This window comes from Trichoderma ghanense, assembly GCF_004382785.1.
Source record: "Trichoderma ghanense strain CCMA-1212 chromosome Unknown scaffold_10, whole genome shotgun sequence".
Taxonomy (NCBI): Eukaryota; Fungi; Ascomycota; class Sordariomycetes; order Hypocreales; family Hypocreaceae; genus Trichoderma; species Trichoderma ghanense.
In genome coordinates this window covers 328,933-342,813 of record NW_027395673.1, presented here as the reverse complement: position 1 = coordinate 342,813, position 13,881 = coordinate 328,933, and the positions used below count along the sequence as shown (strand labels likewise).

The window sequence follows — 13,881 nt, the reverse complement described above, 5'->3', positions numbered from 1 at the left end:
CTTCTTGTTTGCCCGCATGTACATCGTTACCCACTGGCATGAAGCATGGCTCGAGGAAAATGGACACCAAAAGGGGGATTCGGATTGATACCGATGAGGTTGTTTCGGCAGAGAGTGGCAGGCGTTGGAATACCGCTTCGTTGTTTTTTTTTCTTTCGGATACCATGAGTTTAGCATAATATATCATGAATATACTGTCGAGACCACTTGCATTTCCCCATCACTATTGCTGACTTTTTCCAAATACGTCAGGCAACAGGCATATAATGCATTGTTCTTATTGTTCAAGAGACGGCCTCTGAGGGTGTGTCATGCTAAACCCTCCCCGCCAACAGACCAAATCTTCAAGGAAGATTCATCAAAGATTCGACTACGATGGCTCGCATCAAAATCTCCCGACGCAGCATCCAAGTCCTCCTCCCGCGGATACCCCCATCCTCCAGAGCAAGTCGCCACGACTGAGCCGCTAGAATGCACAATCGTGCTCCCAACAGGCGACTCGTGCGCTCTCCACGTCCAAGACGGCTCGACGACATCGTTGCGCATGCCCACCCCCTCCCATACCGCCACCGCGCCCTGCTGCGTCCCCGCCCAGACCTCGAACCCGTTGTCGCCCGGAAAGATGTCAAAGTGCAACCGCTGCTGCGTCGTCGACCCGCGGCCGTCGAGCACGGCAAGCAGCTGCCCGGTGCCGCGGATGTCGTAGACCAGCAGCCCGCCGGCCTGGCGCTCGTTGACGACCAGGTACCGCCCGCAGGGGCTCCACGCCGTCTGCACGATGCCCTGGCCGCCCAGGGCGACGCCAAACGCCTTCTCGTCCGCGCCGGCGATCGACCAGTTCGCGACGACTCGATCAGAGCGGTGCAGATCGTACGTCCCCATCCAGCGGGTCCAGGTGCCGGCAGCAAGGATGGACCCGTGCCCGTGGACGTCTGCAGGAGGCGACGCCGCCAGGGCGGCCACGGTGCCCTTCATGCCGACGCCGCTGCCCTTGGCGATGTGCCGCCGGGACGGGATCGTGGCCACGGTCAGCGCTGGGCCGTCGGCGCAGTGGCCGGACGCGTCGAACAGATCGATGCGGTTCGCTGAGCCGCAGACAAAGTGCGTGCCGGGGTGCTCCCACAGCAGCGACGCAGGGGTGATGTACTGCTCCGACTCCTTGCGGATAAGCTTATAGGTGTAGAGGGGGCGGCTGGCACGGGCACCGCTGGCCGTGTCCTCCTCGTCTGCCGGCGGCGGGAACGCATGGTAGAGATGGAGGGGGTGGTCTCGACAGCCAACCAGGAACGTCTGCGAGGCCGGGTTGGCCAGGGAGAAGTAGGGCGCAGCGGCGAGGGTCTGGGTGGGCTCCGGCAGCCGGATGCTGGCCTGGCGGTGCAGATGGCGCGCTTCTCCTGAAGGCTGCAGGAGGTCTGCAGGAAGGACGAAGGACGAGACGCTCTGGTCGGACGACAGGGCGAGGATGGCGGTGCCGTCGGCGGTCCACTGGGCGGAGGAGAAGAAGCGTCGGGGGCCGGCATCAGGGCCCAAGGACGCCGCTTCTTCAGGGCGGCTTGCTCTGATGTCGTCCAACTGCGGCTTGCTCACGTCTGCAGGACACTCGGCGAGCAGGTGGATGGCGGGCGCCTTGAGCTGGCCGTGGTGCTCGTCCGCGGGAGGCGGTGCTTCGGTCTGCTGGTCCTGCTCCATGGCACAGGCACTGGCATCGTCGATGCTCGAATTGCTGCCCCGGTCATCGACACCTGAGGTACTCGTATGGACAAGGCTGGTGCCGGACCACATTCACCGCTGCATGATCGATCAAATCTCCTCCGTGCTCTTTGCAGCGACGATGGGCAGCAGTCGTCTAGGTAGTTAGGCCGGGACTGCAATTGCGTGTTCCGAGCTGTCGCTGCAAGGGGTGCTGATAAGAAGGGATGAGGAGAGAAAAGATGCGATTGACTTGGTGAATGAGATTGAGACGCTAACTGCGGTAGTGGTGAAAATCAGGTGCAGCAGCGTCAAGCCACTGAATCGTACTCGATACAAGCGCATGCGCTGACCAAGCCGTACCGTGGGCAGATCTAAATTGGCTGCCGACGTCATCTCAGCACCTTGAGGGGTTGGAAGAGTGCTTCTCTCTTGCGGTATCGAGTACAAGGGGTCAGCGCGTTACGCTCGTACCAGATACCTGAATATTGCGACCCCTATGTCGTTCAACAATCGAGATGGGACTGGCATGATCAATGAATGCTCATCCATCTCGGATCAACCATCACTGTGAGCTCACAACTGCAGCGCCCACGCAGTGGCCCCCTCTAGCGCAAGAGCTGGCGTCAAGCTCCCTGGAGCTCCTCTGGACCTCTGGAGACGGGGTACATTAGCCTCGGGCCTTTCCACAGCCAAGGGAAACGGCTTGTGCCATCGATCAGGTTAGCCTTTGTCCAGTCGAGGTCTTTGGGAGGGTGAGATGCTGGTGGAGTGGCAGACGAGCGTCTTTCGGGATGGCGGTATGTATTTGTTTGATTGATTGTGACCTCCTCGCATGAAGACCGTCCGAACAGCCACATGTACATACCTAAGGTATACTAAGTAACTGCAAGTTCAAGTGAGCGACTCATTCTTGTGAGGCAGGACATCGACTCCTACTGCTGCCCGCACCGCTGCACGCATTGTATTGACTCACCCGCCATCTCTCTTCTGCACTTGAATCCCTTACGTCCATCAATCCATCCTCAGATCCTCTGTTATCCGTATTCCGGCATGCCAAGGAAACCCCCCAAAAGAATGGATCAGGCACCACCGAAAGCGATTGACTGATCGCTGCTAAGCTGTCGAGGTGCAGGTGTGCTACAGGGCCTTAGAGCGCCGCCTGGCACTGCACGGGTACCCGCTGCGTACCCCGTACTCGCGCCTACCAGCAGCCCCGCGGCAGCTCCAGCGCCGGCGTTAGCGCGGCTGCACTGGGTACCGGCCGCTACCGGGCCACTAGCAGCACCAGCCCGCGCCATCAGCGACCCTTGCTCGCCCAGCGCTCGTCCGGCCAGTGACAACCCGAGCCTGACCTTGACCTGACCTGACCTGACCCAAACCGGCTTGCCTCGTACCTCTTCGTACTTGTACTGCTCCTCTGCTCGCCTCTGCCTGTCTCACCTCTGGCCACGCTCTCTCACGCTGCCCTGACCCTAACAGGCTGAGACTCCAGCGAATCGAGACTCCCGGCTGATCATCAAACCATATCAACCGCCCGCCGCCCGCCCTTGTCGCCCGACCATGATTCCCGCATAGCCCGACCTCCAGAGACGCTCTTCGCCCCTCGCGGCCCTTCAGCCCGACCAACAAAGGACCCAAAGAAGCACGACGACTCCCCCGACAGCGAACAGACAATCGACTTGACAGGCCTGATATCGCGGGAGATTCCAGCCTTATCTCCTCTCTCCCTTGCGAACCGTTCCTCTACGAACTCTTGCCCCCCCTGTTGGCGATTTCACTGCAACTTCTTCTGTTGACTCCCTGATCCAACCGACCGAACTTCACTGCTGCGAACCCATCGTCTGTCGCAGTATCGACGCCAAACATGATGGAGGCCTCTCCCTTGACGATAGCCACGGCCTCCACGTGCGAGGCGCTTAAGACGCCCTCGTACATGGAACTGATCGTCTCCATGTGAGCAGCGCCCCCTTGCCTCTTTGTCCCCCAATCCATCTTCCGTTTTGTATTCGTCTCTTGTGTGGATTGCGACGATACTGACGCTACATGGCAGTATCATCCTCCTCGGCCTCTTAATCTCGTACCTGCCACAGCACTATCGCATCATATCTCGCGGAACCTCCGAAGGCATTTCCCCCTACTTCGTTCTTCTCGGCACCACCTCCGCAACCGCTGGCTTCGCCAACATCCTGACCGTTGCGCCCTCTCGCAAGGCCATCGGCTGCTGCAGGGAGCTGGAGACGTTCGAGTGTGCCGCCGGCCTGCTTGGCGTTGCCCAGCTCGGAACGCAATGGCTGTGTTTTACTGCCATGTATGTTCTCTCCCATGATTACCCCGACGACCTCTGCTAACTCTGGCCATTGCAGTCTCATTCTGTTTCTCATCTTCTTCCGATACCGCGAGGCCAACGTGCCCCCAGAGGAGCTGGGCGGAGAGAGCCCCAGATGGCAAACGGCCGTCGCCGTGGGTGGGCTCTGCATGCTCCATGCCCTGATAGTGATTGTCCTGACTGGTGTTTTCGCCATCGCCAGGCCTGACCTTCTCAACCTCTGGGCCAATTTCCTCGGCGTCATGGCTGCCGTCCTTGCCGCCATCCAGTACATTCCCCAGATTTGGATGACATACCACCTCAAGCACGTCGGTAGCCTGAGCATCCCCATGATGTGCATTCAGACGCCAGGCGGCCTTCTCTTTGCCGCCAGTCTCTTCATGAGGCTCGGCATGGAGGGCTGGAGCACATGGGCCATCTATCTGTTGACAGCTGCCATGCAAGGCGCTGTTTTGGCCATGGGCATCTACTACGAAGTCACGAGGCACAGCGACGACTACGCGCACAGCTACACCAGCAGTGCGCCCCAATCGCCCATCGACCATCACTCCACGCCGCAGCGCCCCTACGCCCCCCGGACCTACTCCGAGGGCTGGGAGCGCGGCCTACCGGGTCCCTTCACTGGCCATCCCGAGCGCTACGCCGAGACGGAGGAAGACCTGGACGACATGGAAGAGCGCGAGGAGCGGGCCATTGCCAGAGAAAACCAGCCACTTCTCCGGCCAGGCGGCATTGGCAACCCGCACAAGAGCTACCACTCGACCTCACGTCATTAGGGTGACGAGGTTTGAGTGGAGAGGCTGCCTCGGAAAGGGGCAATTGACATTGACTGCTGCTGATTTGCATGTTGAGCTATACCGTGTACCATTGCAGAGATAGAATACCGCAATGCGCCAGAGGGGATATCGATGCATTGCCAGATTGTAGGGAGGCCTCCCTTATGTTCAACGAGCTTGTCGTTTTATTCATCGGATACGAATTGTAACAATATATATAGTACTATGCAGCCAGTTTAGTTTGAAGGCATTGGGGCCATCATGAGTCATTGCGGCATCTCTCGATTATCACGTATCCAAGACATTATTTTTTTTTTCTCGCATTATGCATTTGTCTTCGGACGTAGATCTTTGTAAGGTTGAATAGACCCCTTCCCCTTCGTGAAGTTTTCATGTATTCGTCTAAACCTCCACCTCCTTATCAAGGTACGAAAATCATCTTTTCGAGCTTCAATACTTTGAAAACAGAATTTCACCGTCATAAACACATAAAGATACGTCTAATCGTTATACCCAAACAAGAACAAAAAGGCCCCCCTTCTACCTAGACTAGAAATTCACCTCCCGCACGTCCTTCTTATCCAGCCTCTTAACACCGGCATCCCTCTCCTCGTCATAGCTCCCCTGACTGCCTCCATCGTCCGTAGGCTGCGCCTCGTCATCCAGATCCTCGCCAACCTCCATCCACCGATCACTCGTCGCAGGAACCCGCGAAACCTTGCATAGTATCCAATACACAGCCAACGAAACGATGAAGCCGCAGAAAAAGTTGAGTCTGTAAATGTACGTCGCGCCAATAGGCACCTTTGTGCCCACCGCGCCCGCGAATCCCACGACGTTAATCAGGATGCCGGAGACGTACGCCGCGTAGGCCCGCCAGTGAATGCCCCAGGTGTAGAAATACGGCCCCGTGCTGCGGCTGTCGTAGAGCTCCTTCGTTTCGAGGTAGCCCTTGCGGACGAGGTAGTAGTCCGAGACTATAACGCCGGCGATGGAGCTCAGGAAGACGCTGTACGCGGACAGGTACGTCGTGAACTGGTTGGAGCTGCTGAGCAGGTTGTACGGACACATGGCGAGGCCGACGAGGGCGCAAATGTAGGACCCGCGGCGGATGTTGATGTACCGCGGGAGGAGCGCCGTCATGTCGGTGCCGGCGGAGACGGAGTTTGCGGCGATGTTGGTGCCGAGCTGGGCGAGGGCGAAGGCGAGCGCGATGATGAAGACGCCGAAGCGCTGGCCGGAGCCGCCGTCGTCGATGAAGCGCCCGAGGAGGTCGAGCGGGCTCCAGATGGGCTGGTCGTAGATGACGGTGGACGAGGACGAGACGATGATGCCGATGAAGGAGGTGACGGCGAAGCCGAGCGGGATGGTGAAGAGCTGCGACCAGACGGCGTCGCGGGGCTTGCGCGCGAATCGCGTGAAGTCGCTGTCGTTGACGACCAGCGTGGCGAAGTTGGCGATGGAGGACATGACGCCGTTGACAAACTGCCAGCCCAGCTCGCTGCCGTGGATCGTGGCCGGCTGCCGGATGATGGGGCCGACGCCGCCGGCCCGGACGCAGGCCCAGACGAGGAACGCGATGCCCGCGACGGGCACGAAGTAGGCCTTGACGGTGAAGAGGTGGCGCACCTTGTGGACGGGGAACCACAGCGCCGGCAGGGACAGCAGCCAGAAGATGACGAAGGAGACGTACTCGGGCGTCGTGGTGGCGCTGGTGCCAAAGGTGCCGGGCATCTTGGAGGCGTCCCAGGACTTCCAGATGGAGCGGATCATGAGGTAGACGCAGGTGCCGCCGATGTAGGCCTGGACGCCGTACCAGATGCATGCTGCAAGACGAGGAGAGGTAAGTACAGATGAACAGTCGAGAAGAAGCTCCAAGTAGATGAGAAGGAGAGATTGGACTTGCAGAGTCCGGCGTCAAGGTCACTCACCCATCGCAGCACGATTAAACACCGGCCACAAGCTCCCCCAGATGCCAAAAGAAGCACGCCCAATGACCGGAAATCCAATATGGTACGTCGCTCCAATCCGTCCCGTCATGACGATGAAGCAGGCGGAGATGGAGTAGCCCAGCCAGACGCATATCCACGCCTGCCACCAGGACAGGCCGGCGATGATCATGGACGAGGAAATCATCCACGTGTTGATGTTGAACGAGTCGGCGATCCAAAAGGCGACAAAGTTCCAGGGGCCCCATTGCCGGCGCTCCTTTTCCACGGGCTTGAGGTCATGGTTGACAAGCTAAGAGGGGGGGGGGGGCAGAGTCAGCGCTGCGGTCTCGCTCTCTATTGTCTTGCCTGATATTGGCATGTCTCGGTCCTTGGGCAAGGTTCGGGGTTCTCAAAACACGTGTGGTGACGATGTCATGAGTGAGGAAGAGAAGGGGGGGGGGGTTTTCATGTATCAGATTCACGAAGAGGATGGAGAGTAGAAGAACCGCACCATCAGCTGTGTAGTTGACAAGCCGGGCTCTGAGTCAACAGCCAGCTTGTCCGCCAAATTCCTGAATCTCTGCCGTATCGTCATGGTGTTGTTTGATGAAGCGGGAAGCAACGAGCCTCTCGAATGTGTAAGAGGTTCAGTTGCGATCAAACAGCGGGCATGTGAGATCCTTTTTGTCTCTCTTTTTTCAACCAACTCGCTAGGACCGAATTGATAAGAAACCGATCAGCCACAGCCGGCGGATGGATCGACGCACAGATGACGTGGGGAGCCCGGGATGGTTCGTCTCGAGATGGAGGGCGAAAGGCGTTGATTTGTTGTGGGGGTTCCCGTTGGTGGTGAGACGCGGCGATCAGCCAACCAAGAAAGTTCCTTTGTTCTTCTATCTTTTCTTTTGCTGGAAGAGCAGTTAATTGCACATGGAATTGGATGATCTGCTGGCTTGTGCCTTGGGGGTCCGGCTCGGCGTCGTCAGAGGCTTGAAGACGGTTCGACGGCGCAAGAATGGCGGGCGAAGCCACCGGCTTTATCTGGTTGCCTCTTCCGGGGAGGCCAGGCCAGATGAAGGCAAGATACGAGCATCTCCAACTAGAGGGGCGATAAAAGAGAATAAAAAAGCGGAGGTGGGAATCAACCGTTTTGCGATGGCAAATGATTTGACTGATCCATGCTGGCCCGAACCGACTTGCTCCTATCAGCGTTTGCCCTATCTTGATTCCCTAAGCCCAAGACGATTTGGCCTCTGCCAAACATCGCTTCCCCCTGGTCCCAGAGAGGCAATGATACTGCACCCTGCCACTGGGCGCCGATAGTCCGTGTATGCATGTACGTCCCACGATAAGCTATGTAATGCCATGAGATAGCACGCGGAACAGCGGCGGGGAGCCGAAGAAAAGGAAGAAGAAAAATGCATCAACCGGGATAAGACCCTGAAAGTGCGGAGAAGGAGGGAGGGATCCGCCATCCCGCAAACAATAACGTGCGACAAGGAGGAGGAGAATTTAATTACTCCATCTAATCGAGTCAAGGGAACAGCAGCCAGGATGCAGCATCAAAGGCCGATAACTGCCGGATGACTCGTTATCTGGTTATCTTGGGGTGTGATTAAGGTGGTGAGATACGCGGGAGATAAGTCAAGATTTGCCAGATAGTGGCATGACGAGTACATGTGCCAGTTATGGAGAAACTGCTGGGCTAGGTAGAACAGGACAATAGCGCTCGGGCTAGGCAGAGGTTGGCTTTGATTCTAGTGCCAGATCACACGATAACTCAGGCCGCGTTGTGTGGAGGAGGATGGAGGAGGACGGTCGGACGGGATGGAAGCGAGTTGGTGCGGTGCCACAAGCCCACTGCGAGATCCGGTGAGGATGATTGATGGATGTGGACCTTGCAGATGCGGAGGCTGCCACCTTAAGTCTTCTAGAATACGACTTGCGTGTGTAGAGCAGCACGTTAGCAATAAATTGGCTGGGTTCTCTTATGATGGGACTGGTTGACGATGATTCGAGTTTGTCTTCGGTCGAGAGGCTGAAGGTGTTTGTTTGGTGACATGTGGCCAACGGATTCCCGTATGATGTCCTGTGCTTCTAGCTGGGAATCCTGGCTGACAAGTAAGTAGCAGCTGGATGTTTGTTGCTCCCTTTTCTTCCCCCGCTTGCATTTTGGTTGCTACTAGTACCTACATAGTGATGGCATGAGAATTGGTAGGTGATTGTGGAAGCTGGTGCTGGTCATTGGTCGAACTTCAATGGGCTCAATGCGTTTCTCGTCAACTTTCATGACTCGACCTAACGAGCGTTCCGTTCCGTATCACATTCTCACTGTTTGACATCGTCGAGAAAAAACAGCGAAACCGGAACACGTCAAGAAGCACGATGGAGCCACGTAGAATAAAGCAGATATCATTCGGGTGCTGTATGTATTTATTTGTCCTTCCTCCACGTTGATTCCCTCGGTGCTTTTTTGGCAGAGTGCACTCCGAATGCACTTTGATATGATAACCCACCGACACCATGTCAGTTGAATCACCCAGACAAGCAGTCTTTCGCACAGCGCAATTGCGTACGCGTCCGTGAAGATATAACAAATACATGTAAATCAATTATGGAGTAACTCATGAGATACCTAGGCATTCGTTCAATAGTCCCTCTCATTCTGTTCAATCCCATCCTTATTACAGGCATAGGTTACCCTAGAGTACTGCAGATTCACCTGCACCTCATGCAAAAATACAAGTTGGTTCGTTATCGCGCCTGGATTTCTTATCGCCCGCCTCGCCCAGCCAACCACAGACGCGCAGCCAGTCACCCGCCCGCTTTTTTTTGTTTTCCTCCCCCACCATCCAAACTCCCCTCCTCAAACCTCCAAGTTTCGGAACCAGCAGCATCTCGTCACTCTCTTTCTTTCTGGCTGGAACAGACCGCAAGGGAAACGAAGAAGAGGCGATACCCCGGCAGTCACATCACCAGCCAGCATCGCACCGCATTGATAGCCCGTCCTTTATCTACCCTCGCCCACCATGGAGGACCAGCTGGCGCAGCTCCTGGCCAACACGCAGCTCCCCGACCAGGCTCCCCGCCAAGCGGCCGAGATCGAGATCAAGCGCGCCCAGACGAATCCCGCCTTTCCCGTGTCGCTGGCCCGCATCGGCGCGCACTCGTCCATCGACACGGGCGTCCGCCAAGCCGCCCTCAGCACGCTGCGCCTCTTCATCGAGAAGAACTGGGCCGTGGAGGAGCTCGATGACGAGCCGCAGATCCCCATCTCGGACGAGGCCCGTGAGCTGCTCAAGCAGACGCTGCTCGAGGTTGCGCTCAGCCCCGAGGACGACCGAAAGGTCAAGATCGCCGCCAGGTACGAGCCGCGTCGACGGTAGACTGACAGAAAGCCTTTCGCCTAACTTGATATACTTGCGCAATTCTAGTTACGCCGTTGGCAAGGTTGCCATTCACGACTTCCCCGACCAGTGGCCCGCCCTCCTCCCCACCATCCTCAATGTCATCCCCACTGGCAACGATGCCCAGCTCCACGGAGCGTTGAGGGTGCTCAGTGATCTGGTCGACGAGAGCCTCAGCGAGGACCAGTTCTTTTCCATGGCCCAGGACATCGCCAAGGCCCTTACCGAAGTCGCCCTCAACGAGAGCCGGAAGCCCATGCTGCGCGCCCTCGCCATCTCCGTCTTCCGCGGATGCTTCGACCTGATGTACATGGTCAAGGATGACAACAAGGACGTCAAGGTATTTGCGGAGGAGCTGCTGAAGCAGTGGAACCCCTTCTTCGTTGCCGTCCTCAAGGGCCGTCTGCCGGAGGCTGAGTCTGGCTCCGGCTCCCAGCCCGAAGCCTGGAACAGCATCATCGCCCTCAAGCTGCAAGTGGTCAAGACGCTCCTCCGCATCCGCAGGGTCTTCCCGAACCTTCTGCTCCCCCAGAGCACCACCTTCTTCACCGCCGTGTGGGAAGAGCTTAGCATCATGCAGGCGGCCTACGAGCAGCTGTACATCATCGACGAGGTGCAGTCTCGCTTGGAAGACTCCGACAACCTCCCGTATACCCTCGATCTCCTCATCCTGGAGGAGCTCGACTTCCTCAACCAGTGCTTCCGCGCACCTCCCGTCCAGGCGGAGCTCGACAGCCACCTCAACGCCCATGCCTCGGGTCACGAGGTCCCGTGGATGATGGATCTTATGAAGATGCTCGTCGGATACTCGAGGGTCACGCGCGAGGAGCAAGACCTGTGGGACTTTGACTGCTCCCTTTACCTGGCAGAGGAGACTTCGGTCACGGCCAACTACACCGCCCGCACGGCCGCTGGCGACCTGCTCATCAAGCTGGGCGAGTGGTTCAACGAGAAGACGGTGGACGGCCTGTTTGGACACACAAAGACCCTCTTCCCGGGCGAGGGACCCTCGGCCTGGAGAAGCCAGGAGGCAGCCCTGTACCTGTTCGTCATGCTTGTCAGCGACTTCCAGGACTTGAGTAAGCCCATTCCGGACGCCGTTGCCAACGCCTATCTGGAGCTTGTCGACTTCTCTATCAACCAGTCCAAGCACCCGCTGCTGCGCGCCCGAGGATATCTCGTCGGCGGCATCATCGGCCGCTCTCACCAGACCCCGCCCAACCTGGTCGACGCCATCATTCACTCCATTACAAACGAAGAGTCGGAGGTTGTTCAGGTTGCCTGCATCAAGGCCATTGAAGGCCTTGTCAACTCGGGACGCGTGACCCCTGACCGCCAGACACCCATTATCGCCGCCATCCAGGGCTACATGAACGGCAAGGATCCCGAGGAAATGGAAGAGGCAGACGAGCTCCTTGTTACTCTCACGGAGGCTCTGAGAGCCGCCATCGGGCTCGACAGCACAATCGTCATTACCAGTGAGATTCCGTCCATCGATCTTCTCTTCCTGTTGGCCAAGCTTGGAGCCAGCAACTTCCAGGTCACCATGCTCGTCACCGAGGCGTTTGAAGACATTGTCGGTAGCCTCTCGGACGCCGCTTCTTATGCCGCTCTGTGCGCGCGCATCCTGCCCACGTTGACTGGCGCTTTCGACGTTGCCAACCTGACCGAGGACAACCCCCTTGTTACGGTAAGTTGCCGGCCCCAACGATTTCAACGCGAGACTCTTCTTCTAACAATGACAATTCTTAGGTTGCGACTGAGCTGCTCGTCGTGCTGACAGAGCACGGCTCAGAGCCTCTGCCAGAGGGCTTCGTGGCCGCCACGCTCCCCAAGCTCAACCGCCTGCTGATGGAGTCAGGAGACGGCGACGTCCTGCGGCCCGGATCCGAGGCCGTCAAGTGGATTCTGCAGCACGACCACCAGCAAGTCTTCAACTGGCACGACTCCAACGGCAGGTCTGGTCTGGAGGTGTGCCTGCACATCATTGATCGGCTGCTGGGCCCTTCTATCGAAGACAATGCTGCCTCCGAGGTGGGCGGACTGGCTGCTGAGTTGGTCGAGAAGGCTGGACAGGACCGTCTGGGCCCATTCTTGCCGCAGCTTTTGCAGGCCGTTGCCAACCGACTGGCCACTGCGCAAGCCGCTGCCTTCATCCAGTCTCTCATCCTCGTCTTTGCCCGACTGTCCCTAGGCGGCGCGCAAGACGTGGTCGAGTTCCTCAGCCAGATCCAGATCGGGGGCGAGAGCGGGCTGCAGGTCGTCCTGGCCAAGTGGCTGGAGAATTCGGTCAGCTTTGCCGGCTACGATGAGATTCGACAAAAGTTCGTTGAACAAGTCTTCCGAGTGAACCCAGTTTCCGCGCCGTCCGAGATTTGCTAACGCTGTGGTAGCGTGATTGCTCTGTCCAAGCTCTACTCGCTCAACGACCCGCGGGTGGCCCAGACTTCGGTCAAGGGTGACTTGATTGTCGGCGCCGATGATGGAATGATCAAGACCCGATCACGCGCCAAGAAGAGTATGTCGAAGCATGGCTTCTTTGTTCCCACCACGGCGGCCGTTCTGGACCGGCTGTGCAAGCAATACGCGAGTGAAATGGAGACTAATGGGCCAACCAAACGAACAGACCCCGACAAGTACACCATCATCCCGGCCACTCTCAAGATTGTCAAGGTCCTGATCGAAGAGCTCCTCTCTGCCTCTGGTGCCCGGGCTGCCGCCAGCGCTGCCTCTGCCGCCGTGGCCAGTGCCGAGTTTGACGACGAGGACAATGAGGAGGAGGGCTGGGAGGATGACGACGACACGCTCGATCTTTCCCTGGGCGCGACCAAGGCCGAACTGATGGCCTTTGGCGGGGACGCCAACAACCGGCAGCGAGACGACGAGACGCAGCAGTACCTGACGGACTTCTTCATCCGCTGCGGCCGGGAGAACATTGCCAACTTTCAGGAGTGGTACAACATGCTGACGAACGAGGAGAAGGCGAAGCTGAACGAGGTGGCCAATGCCGCGGGCCAGTAGAAGCGCCGTGCGGAATTGTCTCTAAGAAAAGCTTCTGTAATTGTGACGGTGACATACCTGGGTGAAGAAATGGTCAGTGATTGAGCGGGTATCCAGGGAGGCGCCCGGGTTCGTATGGCCCCTTTTTCTTTCCCCTTGGTTCCTTACACTTACACCCCTTCCCTTTCTCAACCCCCCTCCAGTCCTTTCTGTCTCTTTACATCTAAACCCATTGCTCTTTGGTGTATTTATACATATGCAAAAACCAAGCGAATGCGAGAATAGGGGGTTGATTGCCGGGCAAAAGCTGTCTTGGATGGGTAACGGCAGGCAGGAAAGAAAAAAAGAACATCAAGTTGAAAATACAACGAGTCCAGAAGGAACAAGCAAAAAAAAAAAAAACGAGAAAGGTATCTTTTTATGCAGAAACAGAAAACCAGCATGATGATTGAAATGAAAAAACCGTTATGATGGGATGGTTAGAGTGCGGGTTGGCGGTGATAGATTCCTTTGCCTTGCCTTACCTTGCTACAGCTACTTTGATAGTATAGAGGGAATGAGATGTATTCATGTTACTACAGCGGACATAGTTGTCTAAATGACTATCAGGTGGAGATTTGGGTATATGAATGGTACGTGGGATTTATGTGTCAGCTTGGATTTACTCTGGAACTTTGTTCAACGGCGGAACTTTGCATTTTCAAGGCTTGTCATTTTGAGTCCACCAACCGATGGTATGGCTTTGCAAC

General features: G+C 57.1%; 5 protein-coding genes across 5 annotated transcripts; 2 read left to right on the top strand and 3 right to left on the bottom strand.

Annotated features, from left to right (window-relative positions):
* Positions 1-309: 309 nt before the first annotated feature.
* On the bottom strand, positions 310-1,782 carry CCMA1212_007691 (Guanine nucleotide-binding protein negative regulator 1; the record flags this gene model as incomplete). The annotated part of the gene is made up of 1 exon (XM_073704854.1): positions 310-1,782. One exon carries the CDS (start codon positions 1,780-1,782, stop codon positions 310-312), a length of 1,473 nt encoding a protein of 490 aa, XP_073556639.1.
* A 1,760-nt stretch (positions 1,783-3,542) lies between these two features.
* On the top strand, positions 3,543-4,794 carry CCMA1212_007690 (uncharacterized protein; the record flags this gene model as incomplete). The annotated part of the gene is made up of 3 exons (XM_073704853.1): positions 3,543-3,645; positions 3,743-4,000; positions 4,056-4,794. Exons 1-3 carry the CDS (start codon positions 3,557-3,559, stop codon positions 4,792-4,794), a joined length of 1,086 nt encoding a protein of 361 aa, XP_073556638.1. The 5' UTR covers positions 3,543-3,556.
* A 549-nt stretch (positions 4,795-5,343) lies between these two features.
* CCMA1212_007689 (uncharacterized protein) lies at positions 5,344-7,320 on the bottom strand (the record flags this gene model as incomplete). The annotated part of the gene is made up of 3 exons (XM_073704852.1): positions 5,344-6,620; positions 6,726-7,035; positions 7,237-7,320. 3 exons carry the CDS (start codon positions 7,318-7,320, stop codon positions 5,344-5,346), a joined length of 1,671 nt encoding a protein of 556 aa, XP_073556691.1.
* Positions 7,321-9,739: 2,419 nt separating this feature from the next.
* On the bottom strand, positions 9,740-13,208 carry CCMA1212_007687 (uncharacterized protein; the record flags this gene model as incomplete). The annotated part of the gene is given in 6 exon segments (XM_073704850.1): positions 9,740-10,135; positions 10,146-11,864; positions 11,999-12,322; positions 12,341-12,409; positions 12,761-13,172; positions 13,201-13,208. 6 exon segments carry the CDS (start codon positions 13,206-13,208, stop codon positions 9,740-9,742), a joined length of 2,928 nt encoding a protein of 975 aa, XP_073556438.1.
* On the top strand, positions 9,755-13,153 carry CCMA1212_007688 (Importin subunit beta-5; the record flags this gene model as incomplete). Its single annotated transcript, XM_073704851.1, has 4 exons — positions 9,755-10,089; positions 10,160-11,822; positions 11,885-12,456; positions 12,526-13,153. 4 exons carry the CDS (start codon positions 9,755-9,757, stop codon positions 13,151-13,153), a joined length of 3,198 nt encoding a protein of 1,065 aa, XP_073556692.1.
* Positions 13,209-13,881: the final 673 nt, after the last annotated feature.